Source organism: Rattus norvegicus, chromosome 4, assembly GCF_036323735.1.
Source record: "Rattus norvegicus strain BN/NHsdMcwi chromosome 4, GRCr8, whole genome shotgun sequence".
Classification (NCBI taxonomy): domain Eukaryota; kingdom Metazoa; phylum Chordata; class Mammalia; order Rodentia; family Muridae; genus Rattus; species Rattus norvegicus.
This window is the reverse complement of record NC_086022.1, coordinates 153,229,941-153,252,369: the sequence shown is the minus strand read 5'-3', so window position 1 is coordinate 153,252,369 and position 22,429 is coordinate 153,229,941. Positions and strand designations below refer to the sequence as shown.

General features: G+C 44.5%; 1 protein-coding gene and 1 pseudogene across 2 annotated transcripts in view; one reads left to right on the top strand and one right to left on the bottom strand.

Moving 5' to 3' along the window:
* Nucleotides 1-21,899, top strand: part of Bms1 (BMS1 ribosome biogenesis factor) — a 36,967-nt gene extending 15,068 nt beyond the window's left edge. Inside the window, exons 12-23 of one of the 2 annotated variants that reach the window (NM_001100751.2) lie at nucleotides 907-1,064; nucleotides 5,456-5,537; nucleotides 7,449-7,522; nucleotides 8,016-8,198; nucleotides 11,273-11,461; nucleotides 11,540-11,720; nucleotides 11,889-11,947; nucleotides 12,935-13,057; nucleotides 15,123-15,270; nucleotides 15,660-15,835; nucleotides 20,793-20,954; nucleotides 21,402-21,899. In NM_001100751.2, coding sequence (NP_001094221.1) covers nucleotides 907-1,064; nucleotides 5,456-5,537; nucleotides 7,449-7,522; nucleotides 8,016-8,198; nucleotides 11,273-11,461; nucleotides 11,540-11,720; nucleotides 11,889-11,947; nucleotides 12,935-13,057; nucleotides 15,123-15,270; nucleotides 15,660-15,835; nucleotides 20,793-20,954; nucleotides 21,402-21,626 — 1,760 coding nt within the window. In that variant the 3' untranslated portion in view covers nucleotides 21,627-21,899. The remainder of the gene's footprint in view (nucleotides 1-906; nucleotides 1,065-5,455; nucleotides 5,538-7,448; nucleotides 7,523-8,015; nucleotides 8,199-11,272; nucleotides 11,462-11,539; nucleotides 11,721-11,888; nucleotides 11,948-12,934; nucleotides 13,058-15,122; nucleotides 15,271-15,659; nucleotides 15,836-20,792; nucleotides 20,955-21,401) is intronic. The other variant, XM_039107867.2, reaches the window with a different exon arrangement.
* LOC108350752 (60S ribosomal protein L17 pseudogene) lies at nucleotides 6,019-6,955 on the bottom strand (annotated as a pseudogene).
* Nucleotides 21,900-22,429: the final 530 nt, after the last annotated feature.

Below are 22,429 nucleotides of genomic sequence, written 5' to 3'. Positions count from 1 at the left end.
GAGTAGATTTTGACCTCCGTTATTTTTGGCTCTCAGCTTTTATGTATTTACCAGACATTTTTACAACATATTTTAAACTTTTTATTTACTCGCAGTATGCATGCATGCGTGTACATTTATGATGTGGGAGAGCACTGGCGCCAAGTGTATGCATGGAGGCTAGGGGACCAATGTGTGGAGCTGGTTCTCCACCTTTTTATGGGTTTTCAGGCTCCAGCTCAGGTCCCCAGGTCCCCAGGCTCGTGAGCTAAGCGCCCTTACCTGCTGAGCCTTTGTTGGCCTCAGGTGTTGATAATCATGTCACAAGGACCGTGCATTGCTGTTGTATATATTGCAGCTTTAATGAGACTGACAATCATTATGTCAGTTTATAAAGTCCTTCATGAGTTCTGTTTGTCTGTTAAATAATTTAGTGTTAGAACGATGAAAGGTGTCCCCCTTGTGAGAACAAGAGCCCTGTGTTCTTATTTTTATAATTTATTAAGCTTATTTATAAGTTCTTTTTGAAAAAAAATGCAGAAATAAGTTGCCCTTTGATAAGAAAATTGGAGAGTGATCTGTACTGATTTTCATTTAGATTTTGCTTCTAGACATTTAGTGATGGGAAGTTCTACGGGAGCTCTGCATAGGTCTTCTGTAAGAGCTTGAGAGCTTCCCCTCCCCAGCTCCAGTACTTTTACTCCTCCGTGGTCTCTGCTGCTGCTTTGCCAGAGGATAAGTCTCCCAGACACCTTAGGGGGTAGATTTTTGACCTTTTGGCTTTTAGTGGGTGAGTGGCTCAGGGATACTACATGTCTGTAATGAACAGAGACCCACCATCCCTTTAATTCTAAAGAAGTGTGGTTTAACTAGTTCAGGGCAAGGAGCCCTCTAGGACTGAAGTTTTTATTCTCATCTTCTCTTTAGTGACAGAGGATAATGAAGATGAGGATGGCGATGCCTCAGAAGAGCTCGGAGGGCTGTTCCGTGTCAGCCAGCCAGATAAAGGGTGTAAGCACAAGGCTGACTCTCTCGACTGCTCCAGATTTCATGTGGAGGCACCTCATGATTGGGATTTAGAGGAGGTAACGCTGAATGGCCTGTTGACTTTGGGAAGGATTGGCTGGAGGTGTCCCAGTGGCAGAGGGCTTACCTAGCATCTGCACGCCCTAAACTCAGTCTCTAGCGTTCCCTTACCTCCCTCACATACACACTCAAATGCAATGAAGCTAAAGAACTGTTTTAGAAGAGCATTGTCTGGCTTCAGCATTGCATATTCGTCACTGTTTCTAGTTTCTGTAGTAGATAGTTTCCCTGTATCAGAGTGCTTACTGCACATAAGCAGTGACTGGTTCTGAAGCTAACCGGACTCTGAACTTGTGTTGTAGTGGAGAGGAAGGAATGCTCAGCTACTGGTGTGAGAGCATTGCTGCCTTTAGGTTTTTTAAGTTCAGGGTTCCTTTGGCTCTCTGGGATCTTTTTTGGTTCCATAGGAATCTTAAGACTTTATTTCTACTTCTGTGAAGAAGAGTGTAGTGGTTATTTTCATTGGGATTGCATTGAATTTGTAAGTAACTTTTGGTCATATGGTCATTTTCATAATATTAACTCTAGCAATTCATGAACACATGACGTCTTTTCACTTTCTAGCCTGTTTCTTCAAAGATTTGAAGTTTTCATTATAGAGGTCTTTTGCCTCCTTGGTTAGATTTATTCCAAGATATTTTGTTGACTCTGCTGCTGTGGTTAATGGAGCGCAACCCTGTCTTTGTCAGTAGGTATGTTTTTGGTTGTGTAGGAAAAACTACTGATTTTTTGTTAAGTTGATTCTTTACTCTGCCATTTTGCTGAAATTGTTGATTGTTTTAGAAGCTTTCTGGTGGGATTTTTGGGCTCTCATGTACAATAAATATATTGTTTGCAAATAAGAATCATTTGACTTCCTTTCCTATTTGTTAATTTCCAGCTCTTCCCTTACTGCTCCGGCTAGCTTCAGGTGCTATATTGAAAAGGGGGTAGTGCGTAGCTCTGTCCTCATTTCTGACTCTAATGGGATTGCTTCCAGGTTTTCTCTGTTTAGGATAGTGTTGGCTTTGGGTTTGTCTCATATAGCAGAGTTTGCTGCATGTGATCTTTTCCTGATATTGATCCTTGATTAAAATGAAGGGCTCTTCTTTATCTCTTCTGATTAGTTTGAGTTTGAAGTCTGTTTTCTCAGATAATGTGATGGCAATACCTGCTTGCTTCTTGGTCCATCTAGATACTTGGGACACTTCTTTCCCTCCTTCACTTCAGGGTGGTGACGGTCCTGAAAGCTGAGATGGGTTTCCTGTAGATAACCGGTGGATGGGTTTTGCTTCTTAGTCCCTTCGGCCGGCCTGTGTCCTTTGGAGGTTCCGGCTGTGGATAGAGCAGTTATGGAAGGGAGTATGGAGCCGGCATCAGTGTGCTGCTTTTCTGTTACTCTGTGTTCTTAGCCCTACTTTGTATCTCATTAAATTTGAGCTTTGTTTTCTTCCTAGAGTCTCTTGGCTGCTTATTTCCTTCGTCAGTTTAAAGTATTTCTTCTGTTTCTGTTTAAGCTTTTCTTTTTCTCTCTCTCTCTCTCTCTCTCTTTTTTTTTTTCTTCTGTCTTTGGAAATGCATTTTTTCAGGCTGTTTGGATCCTGGGAAGTTTTTTCCTCTCAGCCGTAGCAGACGTTACTGAGTACAGTAGTCTTGGTCGGCAGTTGTGGTCTTCAGGGGCGCATTGTTCCAGGATCAGAACATCTTTTGAGAAATCAAGTATTACTTTGATGGGTTTTCCTTTATAGGAGACTTGTATTTTTCTCTCTTGCAGCTTCCAGTGGTTTTTCGTTTGTTCTATAGCCTTAGTATTTTGACCATGATATGCTGTGGGGTGTTTCTTTTCTGGCCTTGTTTGGTGTTCTGTGTGCTTTCTGTATCTGCTTGGGTGTGTCCTTCTGTGATCTTTTTGAAGATCTGGTCTCTGTCATTGATGTGGGATTCTGTCCCCTCGTTTGTGCCTGTAATTAGAAGATGTGGTCTTTTGATAGCGCCCCACATTTCCCAGATGTTCCTTTCCTGTGCTTTAGTATCATTTCATATTCTTGGCTTCTTTCACCCGGCGTTTCTGCTTTATCTCTGAATCCTGGCGCTCCGTCTGCTGATTCACTTGACCTGCCAGGCTTCCCTTCAGCTTTCTGATCAGGATATTGAAGTTTTTTGTTTTTTAATTCCTTCGTCATTTCTGCTTATGTTCACCTCAGTGTCTCTTTATTGAATCCTGCTCTCAAATTGTGATTTATCTTTTCATTCACCCATGTATTTGGATTTTCTTGGACATCACTCAGGTGTTTATTGCTACCCTTGGGAGTTTAATGAAGTTTTCATGCCTTCTTCAATTTCTTGAATTCTTTGATAGTTTGTGATTATACTTTAAATTCTGTGTCCTGGGGTCCGTGTAGGTGGTTCTCATTAGAGAACCCCTCTATAGGACTTCTGGGTTAGATGGGAACATGCCTGTTCATGTTATCTTTTGTTTGGGTGATTTTGCCTGGGCATATGGAGTTCTTTCTCTGGTTATGTGTTTGAAAGTGACAATTTGGCCTTCCTTTGATTGGGCCAGGGCAGATGTATGACCTGAGTTAGGTCAGATAAAATTAATGGATGAGTTGTATAATTGGACCAGGAAAAAAATGGCTCCCAGCCCATGGTCAAGAGCTAAGCCTGTGGGTGCAGAGTTAGCCACAGACAGTTGGAAATGTCAGAGATGGGAGGTGTCTCACCAGTGATGGCTCTTGAAGAAAGCAGACTCCAAGGCCTTGGACTGGAGCTAGGCCTAGTGGGTATGGAGATGGTAACAGTCTGGGGGGAGGGAGGATGCGGGGGATGGTAAAGGGAGGAGGCCACTTACCCAGCAGGGATGTCTCAGAAACAGAGTGTCTGTGGGCCTTGGTCTAGAACAAGCCTAGGTGTTTGCAGATGGTAACTGGGTCCATGTCTTAGGGTTTCTATTGTGGGAGTAAAACACCATGATCAAAAGCAACTTGGGACTTTAAAGGAGAGTGAGAAACTTCCTATAGATTTTGTTGTAAATAGAAACTCTGTGTGTGTGTGTGTGTGTGTGTGTGTGTGTGTGTGTGTGTGTGTGTGTGTGTGTAGGGGTGTTATAGTGATGGAAAATTTAGAGTAAAAGGTACATATCAAAAGCAGGAGAGTTTAAAAAGTGCATGTTACTAACATTACTACATATGAACGACCTGTTAACATTTGAGACCTTTCTCCTCCTCATTTAAAACCGTGTGTATAAGTTTACTTGTTGTCTTAGGGTTCCTCCTGCTGTGATAAAACAACGTATAGCTCACAGTCTACTAGCCAGAGAGGCCAGGGCAGGAACACGATGCAGAGGCAGGACTGATGCAGAGGCCGTGAAGGAGAACTGCCCAGGGGCTTGCTCTCAGGGCTTGCTCAGCCTGCTTTCTGTTAGTACCCAGACCACCAGCCCAGGGTGGCACTGCCACAGCAGGCTGAGTCCTCGCATATCAGCTGTCAATCCAGAAAGCGCACCACTGCTTGCTTGCCCGCAGGCTTCTCCAGTAGGGGTATTCTCTCAACTGAGGCCCCCCTTCCCCGATACTCGTGTCAAGTTGACGTGGAGCTGGCCTGCACACATGGCAGGGGAAGAATAGACTTAGCAGGCAGGGATGCTTCCCAAATGAAGGGTTCAGGTCTGGAGCGAGGCTTGTTCTTTTGCAGATGGCTACCGGTGGGCAGAAGGCGGGGACGGGGGAAGAAGTGCTTTTTCCAGGAAAGGTGGCTAGGAACCTAGTGCTTATTTGATAATTTCCTATATGTATATCATGTGTTTTGATCATATCCACCCTATGCTACCTCTCACGTTCTTTATTGATGTCTATAAAGGCATTCCTCTTAGAGAATTAGCCCCTGGTTGAAGGAATAAAATCAGGAAAATTGTGTATTGCTCATCTCATTTATGTCATGAACAAAACTATCAGAACGGTGTGCTAGTGCCTGTTGATGAGATTAGAGAAAACAAGTTTTCCCTCATAGTCTCCATTCTTAAAATAGAAAGCTGTGCAAACAGCTGTGCAGTTTTCGTCCCCACCAGCAGTATCTGGGGTTTATGTCTTCACCAGGAACGACTTTTACCTACCTTTTGATTTTAGCCACACTAGAAATGGGTCATCATGTCACTGTTTGCATTTCCCAGATAGCTAATGCTATCAAGCGTCGTTCCCAGTGACTGCTGCTGTCTTCCTGTCTGTACACCTGGCATACGGCACAGAGCTCACTGTGTGGTCCAGGCTGAGCTCCAGTGTTCTCCTGTCCCGACAGCCCAGATGCTAGGGGTGTGCGCCACCAGGGCCAGCTTGGAATGTCCTGAGAAGAGTCAGAGGCAAACTGCTGTCTGCTGTCATCCTCAAACTAACTCAGTGCTGACTCTCTGTGTCAGGTTATGAACAGCATCAGAGATTGCTTTGTGACTGGGAAATGGGAAGATGATAAAGATGCAGCCAAGCTCTTAGCAGAAGACGGTAAGGGCTGCATGTGTCTTTGTATGCTTGATGTGCACATTGCCTCTGGAGACCGGGACAGAGTTAGTTGTCATTTCTGAGGTGGTGTTCCTCAGACGCTACCTTCTCATTTGTTTATTTATTTTTACACCTGATCCCTATTTCCCTGAATTTACTAAGTGTGGTAGGCTGGTTGCCCAGCAATACCCAGGGATCTGCCTCCCTAACTGGGATTGCAGGCCCCCAGGCTTTTGTTTACATGGACTCTAGGGAGTCACAGGAAAGTGCCCTCTCTTGGGTGCGGAGGACAGAGATGGCCTCTAGGAGTTGGTGAGTCCTGGGACTGAGCTCAGGTCCTCAGGCATGGCAGCAGGCACCTCTGCTCTCTGAGCTGTGGCAGCAGCTCTGTTTTATTTTTCTAGTGTGTAAATTTGCAACATGGTTTTAGTTTTATGCTTGCATTTTATAGTTTTTATTGTAAATAAGAGCTTCCTGTTATGTGAATATCTTTTTTTTTTTTTTTCCGGAGCTGGGGACTGAACCCAGGGCCTTGCGGTTGCTAGGCAAGTGCTCTACCACTGAGCTAAATCCCCAACCCCGTGAATATCTTTTTTTGGTTCTTTTTTTTTTTTTTTTTTTTTTTCCCCCGGAGCTGGGGACCGAACCCCAGGCCTTGCGCTTCCTAGGTAAGCGCTCTACCACTGAGCTAAATCCCCAGCCCCACGTGAATATCTTAATAACAGTAAATGTCACCCTCCTTAAAGCATTTTTGACTTGTTTATTTTAAAGAGGGTGTCCTGTAGCTGAACACAGAGCTCTTTTTTTTTTAAATTTATCCACGTTTATTTATGCTGAATTTATTCCCGTGCCATGAGCTTGGGTTTCTTCAGTTTCTTCTGGGATATCTTTTTCTTCTGTGCAACCTCCTCTTCTGGCTTTGGAACAATCTGTTCCTTCTCAGTGAGGATCACCTCAGTATGGCAGGGGGAGCTCATGGATGTGTTAATGCAGCCATGAGCTCTGTAGGTTCGTTGGCGCCATCTTAGGTGCCTGTTCACCTGGATGTGTTCAGTGACCAGAGAATCTACATCCAAACCCTTAAGTTCAGCATTACTCTCTGCATTTTTAAGCATGTGTAGCAAAAGTTCAGCACTCTTTTTTGCCCACCATCCCTGTGTCCAGCCCCACTGTTTGGCCTGGGTGCACCTACCCACTCCACCATTTTACCGCCGGAATGGCACACACTGCTTCTTTAAAGTGACATCCTTCAGATACTTGGTGGCTTTGCGGGTATCCATACCCTTGATGGCCTGGGCAGTTTCCCGGGTGTTCTTAAAGTGAACACGAAGGTTTGAGCTTCTTGATTTGCATGATTTTGTGGGGTTTTCTGGGTCAAAGGAGTAGTGAACCATCTTCACAGGTCACCTCTGGCCACTTACAGGAAGAGCACAAAGCTCTTAAAGTAAACAAAAAGATGAATTAATGAACCCTTGCCATGAGCTCAGCATTGCTGTGAGCCCCTAATTTTGTTCCAGGTTCTGTACTTATTCAGCCTCTCCGCAAGGCTCAGTACATGATGTGTTGTGTTGACTTCTCTCATACACTTCACGCAGGCTGTGTCTTTTCTCTTACTCTTTGCAATGGTGGTTTGGAGTTGCACCTTCAAGGCTGCACTTGCTTCTCATAGTGTCTGTTACTTAGCTGTGAAAGGTGAGTGAGCTAAGTGATAGCCCTTAACTAAGTGAGGTTTCAAGTCTGTTCACTTCCCCTAAGCAAATAACGAAATACTTCTTTTTAAAACAATGTAAAGTTAAGCCTCTTGGTGTGTATAGTGATGGGAACACAGAGGTGGGGTTTGGAGTGCAGAGCACAGGTTGGTAGGGCTGGGCAGTGCTAGTGTCACAGAACAGACTTTTAAATGCTCTTTTGCAGAAGAGCTCTATGGTGACTTTGAAGACCTAGAAACGGGGGACGTGCACAAGGGAAAACCGGGCCTGGATACTCAGGTATGGCTGTGATGTAGCCTCTGCTAGCTTGATTCTAGTCAGCGTGTACTGACAAGATCTGCTTTAGGGACTGTAGATCCCGACTTCCCCGTCAGACGGACAGATAGCTTCCTAAAGAGCGGACACAGACGAATGCTTCACTGTACAGACTACGGTTACCCACTGTCCTCCCTCCATGCTGGAGTCACTGACCAACATGCTTTTTACTTGTGTTTCTTTTGCCGTCATCCAATAATGAAATTTAAAAGCATCATTAAAAAATTTCTTATTGTTCCTGACAGTACTTTGAACAGTGTCTTGGAGCGTCTAGCTGGAAGACACTTGCTATCTCACACATGACAGTGCTGTTGGCGGTCTCCTGGAGCAGCCCCAAGTCTGTTTGCGATGATCATAACAGAGAGTCTCGTAGCTCAAACATTATGTACAAATGTGCTTGGTTTATCTAAGGAAAGGTCTTCATAAGCTTCTCGGTGCTTGTATGTGGAAATTCTAGAGTGAAGACATAGAAGAAGAAGAGGAAGTGAAGGAAGAAACTGGCCCAGCTGAGGAGGAGAGTGCTAGGGAAAAGCATCTGAACAAGAAGAGAAAGCTGAAGGAGCTGTTTGATGCAGAGTACGATGAAGGAGAAAGCACGTACTTTGATGATCTTAAGGGTGAGATGCAGAGACAAGCACAGGTAAGTGACAGCCCTGCCTGCCTGCCAAGGCAGTGCCACCTGCTCACCTGCTCCTCGCTCGCCTTTGAGTGCCCAGGTTGGAATTGTGTGATGGGATTCTTCAGAACTTAGCTGCTTCTTCTGTCTCACCAAAGTATCAGCTTCACTTTTGTGCCAAGCACTGCCTGCTTGGGAAGCAGTAAGGATGAAACATGGCCTCTACTTCTGAGGAGCTCGGGCACTCGAGACAGGCTAGAAAGAGAGAGATTAAGGGCATGTGGGAAGGGCTGTCACCATCTTGGATCATTTTGTAGTAGGAGTCAAGAAACAGCACAGCTGATGAAATGAAACCGCCTACAAAGACAATACCCCAAGAAGGAAGAACCCTCAGACCATGTTTATTTCAGTCCAAATGGTCGTGACTTTGAGTTTAAATGTGTTAGCACTCTGGTTTATAAATCTAAACAGTGCATCCCATAAAAACCATTTTAAAATTTTGTTTACAAAGGAAAGATGCTTCTCTCTCTTTCTCCTCTCTCTCTCTCTCTCTCTCTCTCTCTCGCTCGCTCGCTCGCTCTCGCTCTCGCTCTTTGTGTGCATGCGTGTGTGTGTGTGTGTGTGTGTGTGTGTGTGTGTGTGTGTGTGTACCTGAATGAGTGCATCTGTGTGCATAGCCAAAAGAGAACATGTGTCTCACTCTGTCATCTCTGCCATAGTCCTTGGAGACAGTCCCTTGCTGAAGCTCTGCTGGTGTCCCCCAAGCTCCAGCAGTCCTCCGGTGTTACCCTCCCATAGCTGGGTTATAGGCATGCATGGCCATGCTGACTTTTTAATGTGTGTTCTGGGGTCCAAACAAAGGTCCTCCTTGTGCCTGCACAGCAGGCACTCACTGAGCCATCTCCCAAGACACAGAAGAGGGTCCTTTAAGATGAGTACGTGAGCCAACCCATATAGATCTTCACTTAAATAAATGTCAGGTTTTAAGGTTGATACCTTGTAAATTACATCATTTGGGGAAAAATGTAACTTACAAAGATGCAGAGAGTTATCTGCCATAATAGAGACAGCTAAGTATGACTCACTCTAGACATCCGCACCCCCGACTTGTGGCTGTACACTCTTAATTGAAATACCTAGTAAACTCAGTGGCTTAACCTTTCTCTAATTGCCCCGAAGTTCTTTTCCGTGGCCTAGTTAAAGGTCTGGCTTACCCAAGGGGAAGGCCCTTCAAAGGAGAGGCTGCTGGTAGTGGTGCTGGACTGCATCTCCTGGCACTGACACATTGACCTGAGACAGGACAAGTATAGCCTCGGATTCTGATCACTTCTTACTGCTTTCAGTGAGTAGCTGATTGGTGACCCGTGTGGCATATGTGTACAAAGTTCTTTTCAGGAGAGTGTTGGACACATCTTGGTTGATGTTCAGAAGGGTAGTGCATGGAAAGGACATGCAGATTGGAGAGGAATGCACGCAGAGGGAAGGTAGTGGGGTGCTCCTGCCTAAGGCTGCTCGAGGTGGTGATTTCACCCAGACGCAGATGCAAAGCTGTACACAGGCTTCATGGAGAGTGAGTTGCACTTTGTTGGTGGAAGCCCTGAGAATTCCTTTAAACTTGAAAATGCAGTTGACAGGCTTTGCTCAGTCTAGAGCTTCTCCAGTGTGAAGAAGTGAAGAAGGGGTTACTAGTTTATGTTGACTTTGAACAGGAGTGACTAAAACATACATAGATGATCTTTGTAGCCTGTGTTTTAAGTTATTTACAGTTTAAAATCTTGTGGGACCATTGTACAGGACTTTGTGTTTTCCTCTGCGTTATATGGGGCCTATGGAAGGTTTTGGGTAGAAGGAGACATTCATGATCACTCTTTGAAAGGATGTGGGGGTTAAGGTTGGGGTGGAGGTAACAGTTCAGGTGAGGTCTAGATGTAATTTTTTCAAAGAATGCACAAGTAGGTTTTTGGGTAGACTGTGTAGGGGTAGAGAGTGAGTGAAGGATACCCCTGGAAGTCCCTGAAAACTTCAGTTCTCACAGTAGGGTAGGAGTCTCTAGTTAGTGCAGCTTTGTTTGAGCTGATTAGGTTAGCGATGCTTCTCAGACAGTGTTAAGTTCCATCACGGCCCTGATGCATCGGACTCAGGATTCTCCAGGCCATAAGGTAACCTCGGAAGTTAGCACAGAAGGAGAACAGGACTGTGTTTGTGAATGGTGGCGGGGAATAGGGCTGAGAGTGGCCAACAGACAGAAATTTCAGAGAGTAGGTGTGCTAGAAGCCAGCGATACATTACTTCAGATCTTACTGCTGTCATCGCTATACTAGGGAAAGAAGTGACCATTGGATAAGGCTGGCAGAAGTCTGCAGTGGCTGACAAATGCTTTCTGCGGTGGTGTGTGAAAGCGGCTCTGAGAACAGCAGCTAATGGTCTAGACACTGACTCATAGGAAACATGGAGTTTGGTCAAAGTGAAGTAGAGAAATGGAGGGAGAAACAGTTGGTGAAAAGAAGACTCAAAAGAAAGGTTTTGAGAAAAGTAACAAAAGGGAGATTTTTGGGAGCTGGAAGTTTGGCATTTAGGGGTGTGGTCAGATAATCTGTAGATGTCTCCTGTGCTGTCACAGCCGCCTTCCAGGCACAAGTGTGACTGAGGACTGTAAGGTAAATGATATTTCATCTTAGTTTATGGCCCAGCATGGGGCTGTACTACTGTGACTCATTCATGCACTCAGAAGGCTGAGACAAGAAGATTGGAAGCTCAGGGGTAGCCTGGGCTAAGAGTGAGGAAAAGGGAGGATGTATTTACTGTTCTTAGACTGTTGATGAGTAGAGATGTGTAAAATGATTGACAGTCAGGAGAGTGAGGAGATTACCCAAGACACCATTCAGGGATCTTTTTGGAGTTAGTGGCTGTGACTTGGAGCCACAGAAAACACAGTTGGTATATGTTAAAGTATAGAAGCAGAGTGGATATAATTTATTATAATAAAACCTAAATTGTTGTGTCCTTTGTTTCTTTGTATTTTTAAAATTTTAATTTAATGTTTATTAAGAATACTAGTTTATTGTGCTTCTGATTTTGTCTCCTTATCTCATCTGCAGCTTAACCAGGCTGAATTTGAAGATCAAGATGATGAAACCAGAGTTCAGTATGAAGGGTTTCGGCCTGGCATGTATGTCCGGATTGAGATTGAAAACATCCCCTGTGAATTTGTGCAGAACTTTGACCCACACTACCCGATTATTCTGGGTGGTTTGGGCAACAGTGAGGGCACTGTGGGATATGTGCAGGTAGGCGCCCTTTGCCGCAAGCTTGGAGATGGGCTATGTGGATGTGCACTATGTTTTATCTGATGTTTATGTCTCCAGATGCGCCTCAAGAAACATCGCTGGTATAAGAAAATCCTCAAGTCTCGAGACCCAGTTATTTTCTCTGTGGGATGGAGGAGGTTTCAGACTATCCCACTGTATTATATCGAAGACCACAATGGAAGACAGAGGCTTCTGAAATACACCCCGCAGCACATGCATTGTGGAGCAACTTTTTGGGGTAAATTGATTATACTAATTATAAGAACAGTTTATACTATTCATGCTATACCTAGAGTTTTGTTCTTTTCCTGTCTTGAAATCCAACTTAAAAAGATTTGTTTCCTTGAGAAACAGGGTTGGAGTAAAATATGTGGTTTATGGTTTTTCCTTTTCTGCTTTCTTTAAGGTCCTATCACCCCACAAGGAACTGGGTTTTTGGCGATACAGTCTGTCAGTGGCGCAATGGTAAATATCAGAGATGCATTCTTTATCGATTATGCAGATGAACTAGAGTATAAACTGTGTTCATAAAGCTGAGTTGGAAGCCAGATATTTTTAATATGTCACACTTAGTTTCTCCTTGCTTTTTATCTTCCCACATCCTTCACCTGCCCATCTGTCCACCCTCCCCACCCCCTCTGCCTTTTTCTCTTCCTCTTTCTGACAAGGCTTGATATGTAGCCCAGGCTGGTAGAGACTCACAGTCTTCCTGCCTCAGCCGTCTGACTGTTAGCATTCCTGGTGGGCATTGCCCTGCCTGGCTTTCCTAAGTAGAGTGTGGGGTCTTGAGAGAGGTAGGATTGTAATGGCGTCCATGGCATTGTATATTTTTGTGCCTTGTTTGAAATTATTTAAAAAATATTTAAGCAGTGTTCACTGGATACTCAATATTAAACTACATTTTGCGGATCCCTCATAACCCTGCAGCCGTGATGCTGTCCTTTAGTAGCACTGTGTGGACAAAGTAACTTCAGAGTTGTCTTTGCCTGGGCAGAACAAGCTTCATTTATTGACTGTGCGCAGGAAAAAGAGTGTTAAACAGACAATCACCTGGAGGTCCAACCTCTCGTTTTTAAGTGTTGCACCTGGACTTGCCTTCTCCTTTGGTTCTGAACTGATGATATTCTGAAACTGTTACCATGAACTCACTCTCTGGAGAAAGTTCAAGTTAGCAGCAGTGGCTTAGCACACTGAAGATCCTGGTTCACAGCTAGGGTGGGGGAGGCAGGGAGACGAGAGTTCTAGGACATCCTCTGCCACATACGGTGAGCCTAGGCTATTCAACCTTCTCAGGCAAACGAAGTACAAGTAAGTATCTAGTGAGAATATAAATGAAAATCCGCCTTTTATAGCTAACTAAGTAAAAGGATTAGGGCATTATTATAACGTTATAGAGAATTGTAATTTTTCTTTTCCTGTTAGTCATATTTTTTAATTTTGGGTTCCTTTTAGCCTGAGTTTCGGATCGCTGCCACTGGAGTTGTCCTTGATCTGGATAAATCCATAAAAATCGTGAAAAAATTAAAGCTAACTGGTTTTCCTTTTAAAATATTCAAGAATACTTCATTTATTAAGGTCTGTATATTCATATATTCATGTTGTAAACGTAGATATTGTTAAAGAAAGAGTGGAAGACCCTGTATTTACCTGAAATATTTACAGCCAACAGCATCCAGTGTGGAGCTCCTTTTTTGCATTTTGAGATGCTTTTGTTTGTAATGGGCCGTCTTCAAGGCAGAGACCAACGTCTTAACTACAAGTTCCTCTGTGTGGCAAGTAGACACTGTCCACAGGCATGGGTCCTGTTAGACAGGAGTCCAAGTGTGCCTTTGTTTAGACTGTGAATCATCAAATGGGTTAGTAGCAGATTTTCCTGTACTTTTAAAGTATAGATTTAAAGTTTTTAGAAGAGTATTGGAAATCTTGACATTTAGTATTTTTGTATTCTTTAAATTGATTTATCCTGTCTTTAAAGGCAGAGATTCTTAGTAACTGCAGTGTGACTTCTCTGTGAAACTGTCCCCGAGCCAACACTGGGTTTTCTTATTACTTTAAAGCTGTGTTAGTAAGAAAAAAAAAATCCTGAATTTGTCTAAGTGTTCAATAGAAAGTAGACAAAACAGTTTGTAGCAAACAGTAAGATTTCAGTAGACTTCACACTCAATCACCTTCACAGTATTCAGAGAGGATTGTTTGAAAGTTTATTTTGGAAAGGAGTCTCCATTAAGATAGAGATGGCGCTCAATGATGGAGTGCTTGTGTGTGGAGGGAGGTACCTAGTGATGGAGTGCTTGTGTGTTGGGGGAGGTACCTAGTGATGGAGTGCTTGTGTATGGGGGGAGGTACCTAGTGATGGAGTGCTTGTGTGTGGAGGGAGGTACCTAGTGATACAGTGCTTGTGTATGGGGGGGGAGGTACCTAGTGATGGAGTGCTTGTGTATGGAGGGAGGTACCTAGTGATGGAGTGCTTGTGTATGGAGGGAGGTACCTAGTGATGGAGTGCTTGTGTGTGGAGGGAGGTACCTAGTGATACAGTGCTTGTGTGTGGAGGGAGGTACCTAGTGATGGAGTGCTTGTGTGTGGAGGGAGGTACCTAGTGATGGAGTGCTTGTGTGTCAGAGGGAGGTACCTAGTGATACAGTGCTTGTGTGTGGAGGGAGGTACCTAGTGATGGAGTGCTTGTGTGTGGAGGGAGGTACCTAGTGATGGAGTGCTTGTGTGGGGGGGGAGGTACCTAGTGATGGAGTGCTTGTGTGGGGGGGAGGTACCTAGTGATGGAGTGCTTGTGTATGGAGGGAGGTACCTAGTGATGGAGTGCTTGTGTATGGAGGGAGGTACCTAGTGATGGAGTGCTTGTGTGTGGAGGGAGGTACCTAGTGATACAGTGCTTGTGTATGGGGGGGGAGGTACCTAGTGATGGAGTGCTTGTGTATGGAGGGAGGTACCTAGTGATGGAGTGCTTGTGTATGGAGGGAGGTACCTAGTGATGGAGTGCTTGTGTGTCAGAGGGAGGTACCTAGTGATACAGTGCTTGTGTGTGGAGGGAGGTACCTAGTGATGGAGTGCTTGTGTGTGGAGGGAGGTACCTAGTGATGGAGTGCTTGTGTGGGGGGGGAGGTACCTAGTGATGGAGTGCTTGTGTGTGGAGGGAGGTACCTAGTGATGGAGTGCTTGTGTGTGGGGGGAGGTACCTAGTGATGGAGTGCTTGTGTGTGGAAGGAGGTACCTAGTGATGGAGTGCTTGTGTATGGGGGGAGGTACCTAGTGATACAGTGCTTGTGTGTGGAGGGAGGTACCTAGTGATGGAGTGCTTGTGTGTGGGGGGAGGTACCTAGTGATACAGTGCTTGTGTGTGGAGGGAGGTACCTAGTGATGGAGTGCTTGTAAAGCCTAGAGTTTGGTTCTCAGCTCTGCACAAAAGAAGATACGGAGATTGTCCAGGCCAGTTCCCACCTGTAAATCCCTCTTTCCTCCTGTAACAAGCATGCAGATGAGCTCATAGAGAGGTTTTGAATGTTAATGAAGTTGAACCTTATATTTTTTGATGTACTTTCACTTTTAGTGAATTGGTTTTTGATTTTTAAGCAAAGCTGTGAGTGGTAATGCATGTCTGTGAGTGTTTTTATTTCTTTGCCTGTAGGGAATGTTTAATTCTGCGTTGGAAGTAGCCAAATTTGAAGGTGCTGTCATTCGAACTGTCAGTGGAATAAGGGGACAGATCAAGAAAGCACTCCGGGCTCCAGAAGGGGCCTTCCGCGCTAGCTTTGAGGACAAGTTGCTAATGAGTGGTAAGGATCCTTTGTGGTGTGTTCAGGACACTGTTACCATTCATTATTGAGTCCAGCTGCTGCTGATTAGAGTGGGTTTTCATATTCAGAAGGCCAGGCAGTTCCAGCTCTGTCCATTTGGACTGTCCTATATCTACCTGGCTCACATGGTATTTGTACTGGCTGGGCTCACACCCAGATCTTTGTGGTATTTAATTATAGTCAGTATCACAGTCTAACTGTTAAGTTTCGACACTGTTAACCAGGTAGAGGTATTGGGGTGTGTGTGTGTGTGTGTGTGTGTGTGTGTGTGTGTGTGTGTGTGTGTGTGTGTGTGTGTGTATCTGTGTGCGTCTGTGTCTGTGTGTATGTGTTGCTTAAGATACAAATCTTTGAAACTTTTCTCCTAGATATTGTTTTCATGCGAACTTGGTATCCTGTCTCCATTCCGGCCTTCTATAATCCAGTAACATCTTTGTTGAAGCCAGTGGGTGAGAAAGACACCTGGTCAGGAATGCGGACAACGCATCAGCTGAGGCTTGCCCATGGAATCAAATTAAAGCCAAACAAGGATTCATTGTATAAGGTAAAGGTCACGTGTGCCTGTGTTTCTAGACTGTATCATACGGGTGCTTTACTTGTGTGGTTTTCAATTTTTACCGTGTTAGGAATTGAACTCCATGCTTTGCTCTGAGTCAGCCCCCACTGTGTAATGACTCATTTTTATGAGGTGGGTTTTTAAGTCTAATGCTAAATATTCAATTTGAACAATTATGTATTTGTTTGCTGTTTGGGGGAAGGAACATAGAAAAACGGTGGCAGTGGCTTTTTTCAGAATTAGAAATGAAATTAAAACTCGTTGTGTGGGGCTGGAGAGATGGCTCAGTGGTTAAGAGCACCGACTGCTCTTCCTGAGGTCCTGAGTTCAAATCCCAGCAACCACATGGTGGCTCACAACCATCTGTAATGAGATCTGATGCCCTCTTCTGGTGTGGCAGAACCGGAAGGCAGCTACAGTGTACTCATACAATAAAATAAAATCTTAAAAAAAATAAATTAAAAAAAAACAACTCGTTGTGTTTGAGGGTTATTAATGACATATGGTGACATACTGTGAGTGAAGCCAGTGAGCATTTCTGCCATCTCACCCCTTCACCTCAATAATCCTGAACACAAAAGATTGATATAAACTCTGGTTCTTGTGTATAACAGGTCTTTCCTCTGGGTATTGTCACACTCAGCCTGCATTTCTGTCATTTCGTGTCCTTTGACCTCCATCCCCCCCCCCCCCCCCCGTTCCCTCCCCATCGTGCTCTTTGTCTCCTTTGCAGAGGTGCTTGCTCAGGGTTTTGCACACTGTCCTGACAGGCTGTTTTCCAGAGGCTTGCGGGACGGGGCCAGGGCTTCACACAGTGACAGCGTTGTCAGCTTGAGCTGGTTCCCTGCCCCAGTTACTTGGTTTTTGTGTGATTTGCCTGAGAGTTCTTTTCACGTTTTGGTCACTGACTCTTTACAGGTAGGCAGCTCACAAATGTCTTTTCCTATTTAAGGTTTACCTTTTGCTGATTGATTGGTCGGTTTGTAGTATAGAAGCTTTTTACTTTAATGTGATTTCTCTTAGAGCTTTTGGGTTTTTTGGTGCGCTATCCAAAAAAATCTAGGTACTTTTCTCCTGGAAAACATTTAGGGGTTGGGTCTAACATTTAGCCACTCTGAGTTCTTTTAGCTGTATGACTAAGAGTTTACTTTGTATTTTTAATGAGCTACCATTTCTGTATTCATGGACAAGGCTGCCTTGTGACCTCTCGTTGCCCTTTCTTATAGCAAGATGACTGTGTGTCTGTAGTCACTTCGATACTGATGATCTGTGTTTCTGTTTTCATTCTAATACCAAACTGTCTTCATTACAATAGCCTAGTAGTACAAGTTTCCAAACATTCCATTATTCTTTGGAACGTATACACAGTATGTGTATATAAGTAATAGGATACATATAATTATGTGTGCGTATATACACATATATGTGTATTGTGTATCTTGATCATATCCATCTCCAGATATCCCTGAACCTCCTCCAACAAATCTCACTCCCTCCTTCATGTCCTCTTCTTTATTTTACAGAAGAGCCTATTGAATCCATGTGGGTCTAGGCAATAGGCTGTCTCCTACCATTGGCTAGACCTACAGAACAATCTCTTTCTCCCCAAAAGCTATCAGATGCCAGTGGCTCCTCAGTCAGGCTTTCTTGTTAGGAAAGGGTGCTGGACTTAGGTTTGTTTTTATTGGTTGAGATGGCCATGTGGGTCTTTATCTCCCATTCTGCTAATGCTAGCTGCCACTGTGGTAGTTAGTTTAATTGTCAGCTAGACACAGTCTCCGAACCACCTGGGAGGAGAGTCTCAGGGAAGACATGTTTAGGTCAGCTTGGCCTGTGGGCTTGTCTTGGCTATGTTGATTGAGGTTGGAAGACCTGCCCGCCGTGGAGGCCACCATTGCATGGTACATTCCCGAACTGTGGAAGAGTAGAAAAAGCCAGCTGAACACTGTATTCCTTTGCTCTCTGTTTTTGACTGGGTAGTGGCTCTTTGAGGTTCCTACCACCTTGTCATCCCCACAATAATGGTGAGCCCAAATAAACTTTTTCCCATAAGTGGCTTTTTTTTAAATCCCAGTAACAGTAAACAAAACCATCTGTTTGGTTTTCCGTGCATTCTAGGAATGCATCCTACATGTAGTCAGAGAAATGCTTTTTAGTTTTGGATTCCATTTTGTCTGATATTTTTGAGAATTGACATCAGTGTAGATCGTAGATGTCGTCCTTGGTTCTCATCATCACGCAGGCTGTCCTTGGTGTTCTCTTCCTGCAGTTGTGAAGAGAGCTGCAGTAACCATGAAGACAGGCCCCTCTGTAGTCTGATGGAGATCTCCCTGAGTGTATGCCCGTGAGTGGGATAGCGGGTCATGTATGTGGAGATCTCTCTGAGTGTATGCCCGTGAGTGGGATAGCGGGTCATGTATGTGGAGATCTCCCTGAGTGTGCCCGTGAGTGGGATAGCGGGTCATCTATATGGAAGACCTATTCTTAACTTTCTGGGAAAATTCCACACTGGCTAAACAGTTTAGTCTTCCTTTTTTTCCTCTTGATGATAATGTGCTGAGGGGTGACATGGGATCTCAAAGTAGTTTTAATTTGCATTTCCCCTCTGTTTAAGGATGTTGGACAGTTCTAAGAATAATTTATTACTTATTGCTTCTTTTAGGAAGTCTGTATTCAGCTTCTTTTCTTGTGGGAGGGGTTGTTCCCCCCCCCTTTTTTTTTAGTTCTTTTTTCTATTAGTCATCTGCCAGATGTGTAGCTGGCAAAGATTTTCTTCCATGGTAGCCTGTCTTTTCACTTGGTTAACAGTTTTCTTTAAATTTCACGAGGTCCCACTTGTCAGTTACTGGTCTTGTCCTGAGTGACTTGCCTATGCCAGTGTGTTGAAGATCCACCTGCTGCTTCCCTGTAGCTGTGTCAGAGTTTGAGGGCTTCGGTTAAGAACTTTGCCCGTCCTAACTTTTGTCTGTGGCACATGCATATATTTAAGTACATATATGTGGGGTGCACTGCATGTTTACAGTTGTGTTGGCAGTCAGTTACACGTTATCATTCGTATCTTTGTCTCCTTGTAACATTTTTTTTTAAATTACTTTATTATTTTTATAAGGATGGTGTTTTCCTTGCCATCTGTGTGCCTGGTACCTCCAGAAGTCAGAAGAAGACATTGGCTATCCTGGAATTGGAGTTATGGATGGTTGTAGCGTTGGAAACTGAACCTGGGGTTTTAGGAAGAGCAGCAAGCGCTCTTAATGGATAAGCCATCATCCAGCCCCCTCTGTAGCAGTTCTGACCTAATCTGTTTTTTCCGGTGTTGATGGAAGATGATGTGGGGATGGGGTTGGGGATTTAGCTCAGTGGTAGAGCGCTTGCCTAGGAAGCGCAAGGCCCTGGGTTCGGTCCCCAGCTCCGAAAAAAAGAACCAAAAAAAAAAAAAAAAAAAAAAAAAAAAAAAAAAAAAAAAGATGATGTGGGGCTGAAGGAAGCTGAGGGGCAGAGATTAGTGCATGGAACGGCTTGGGCGTTGGTCCAGGATGTGTTAATGGCTGCAGTAGCCAGGTCTTTGAGTGGACTCCATAAGACACGGCAGTCAGTTAGGCTCCCAGTAGTCAGGCAGGATGATGTAAGTGGAGAGTTTTTATTATTTCCTATTTTTCAGATGTCTTGTTGGTTAGGCTGTGGATAGCAAGAGTGTGGGTGTCGTCAGTTCCGGGTGACTGTGGCATTAGATATTTTCTGTCCCTCGCCTCTCTCTCACTTAGGTTTGTTTAGGTGCACTTAACTCCAACTGTATCTGGCTAGGCAGCATGTAATATCTGATTTTCAAAAACTCACCTAGCTATTCTGTGTGCGTTAGGTAAAAAGTTATTTCTGCCATTTTTAAATCCACATTTCTTTTCTGGGTACCTGGAGTGTTCTAAAGTCAGACAGAGATGGGGTACGCTCCAGGCTCCACATGTACTCAGTTTCAGTGTAGTGTGCTGATCAGTGTGCTCTGGGGTTGTCAGCTGGGTCCATTACTGACTAAACGCATTGCTGTGACCAAATGTTTGGTATGAACCAGCTTAGGGAGGAAGGCTTGGTCTTTGCTCACAGTTTAAGAAGAGATGGAGTCCATCATGGTAGCAAGACCAAGAGATGGCTGGTCACATTGCAGACACAGTGGGGAGCAGAGGGATAGAAAGTGGGACCAGTACTGACTTTTAAGACCTGTCTCCAGGGACCTGCCTTCTTCACTGAGGCTCTACCTTCTTTTGGGGGTAGTTTTTTCTGAGTTCTTTTTAACCAAGATTTTGAAAGACTCTGTGGGTGATGTCTTTAGAGAGAAAATAGAAGCACAAGAGTTGTTCTCCACATACTTGGTTCTGACATCTGGCTTCTCTCCTGCTGAACTGCTGTTTATCAGTAATTTCTGAAGTGGTTAAATATCTATTATGTGGTTAAATATGCTATTTAATTTAAACAGAATTCAGTGTTTAAATTGTGCCTTTTGTGCTGATTAAATCTTACTCTGCCTTCCTTCTGTCAGAATCGGAGTTAACCTTTGGCTGCTGAGGAAGAGAGATTGGTAGAATGAAAAGCTAGTCTGTCCTTGTTCCCCCAGATTCCCAAAGATAATCCAAGTTCTCTACTGAGATGAACTTTGAATCTGTCCTTCTGTTCCGTTGGAGACCCATAGCTACACTCTGTTTCAAGTAGGCTCAGTTGATGGTTCAGCAGATCTGTAAATGTGATATGTGAGCTCTTTTGTTTTGCGTATCTGTGTAGATGCCCATCGAGGCTGTCAATTGATGGCGATTGACTTCCCTCCTGTTGCTGGTAGGCAGCAGATGCTGGTGTGGTTGAGTTTGTAGAAAAGTCATTCCGTGAGAAGGTTTTTTTATAGTTTTAAGTGCATACAGGTTATACTATAAATATGTCATAGTCTGTTTTTTTTCCTTTTCAGCCAATCCTGAGGCAAAAGAAACATTTTAATTCACTGCACATTCCCAAAGCCTTGCAGAAGGCTCTGCCATTTAAGAATAAACCCAAGACCCAAGCAAAGGCTGGCAAAGTGCCAAGGGACAGGCAGAGACCGGCGGTCATACGTGAACCTCATGAGAGGAAGGTACTGTCCACAGTGACGTCCGTTTGCATTTGGTTATAGAGAGTGCTCCCCACAACATACTTGTCGTTTCCCTTGTATTCTGTGACTTCATTGGAGGGGCTTAAGGGCCGGGCTTCCGCAGGGCACTTGAACTGGAAGTTAGGGGGAAAACGGAGGCTGTGTGGCATCCATCGTCATTGCATTTCACCTGCATGGGAGTAGGGCGTGGCCAGCCCTGTCTGTGGACGACTTCTAGTTGTCTATGGTTCCATACAGGCTAAGTGGAGGTGATTCTCTTCATACAGCTAAACACATGCATGCCAAATGCAAGCTGTGGTGAATTTTCACAGAATTAATTTCCACTTCAGATCGAGTCTGTTTGATACCATCAAGCCAATTGTAGTGAAGTCCTGACTAGGTGACAGGCAGGCTCAGACTGGCTTGTGCTCACCATTTTTGTCTTGTCAGGTCTTGGCTCTGCTAGATGCTCTGAGCACAATACACGGTCAGAAAATGAAGAAGGCCAAAGAGCAGAGACACCTGCACAACAAGGAGCATGTGAAGATGAAGCAGAAGGAGGAGGAGGAGAAGCTGAGGCGGCAGAAGGACCTGAGGAAGAAGCTCTTCCGGATCCAGGGTCAGAAGGAAAAACGAAGTCAGAAGTCTAGTCTAAGAGGAGCCGAGGCCACCTGAAGTATCTCCAGAGTGGAGGGGTGTCTTCCAGAGCTGCAGCCGTGGTGGCTTCAGTGTCTGTGACAGTCATGATGAGAGCCCGTGGAGACTCTGGGATGTGTGGTCCAGCTGAGCCTGGAGCAGCATAGAAAGACTGCATCCCCGCTCGTTCACAGCATCCAGTGAGTCAGGGGTCACGGATGGGAAACTTAGGGCTTTGTGAATTAACTCATTGCTTATTCCTGTCTTGGTTTATTTTGTGCTATAAAAATATTAAACTATTTTTCCATTTTCGGCCTAGTGATTTATTTGGGGACAGTTTGCTGATAAATAACTGTTTACCATCTTTGTGAGGTTCCCAGAGGAAGGATTAAATGAAGCTTTTGGATTGTATTGCTAATGAGTGAGCAGAGAGGCCACAGGTGACAGAAATGACAGAGTTGGGTAGGTGAGGCTCCCCAATCCTGCTGGAACCCAGATGACAGCACCAAGACCCCAGAATGACAGAGGGAGCTACAAGGTGATCGGCCTTGCAGAGTTTTGGTCTCTCTTTGACCTAATCTTTTACGCAGTCTTCATCATTGACTCAGGAAGCCTGAGTTGGCCCCTAGTACAAGGAATTAATTATTTAGTCTATTCATTAGCATGGTTTAAGGCAAGCCTGCCTTTCTGGGGGTGGTCCCTGGTCCAGGAGATTGACCTGATGCTGTTGGAATGTTAGGGCTCCACCCAGGGAGATTTATAGTGTTGGTCATGGTATCTCGTCCAGCATGTGATGTTGGTAAGAAGCCTACCAAATTACTACTCCATCAAAACAGATCTTT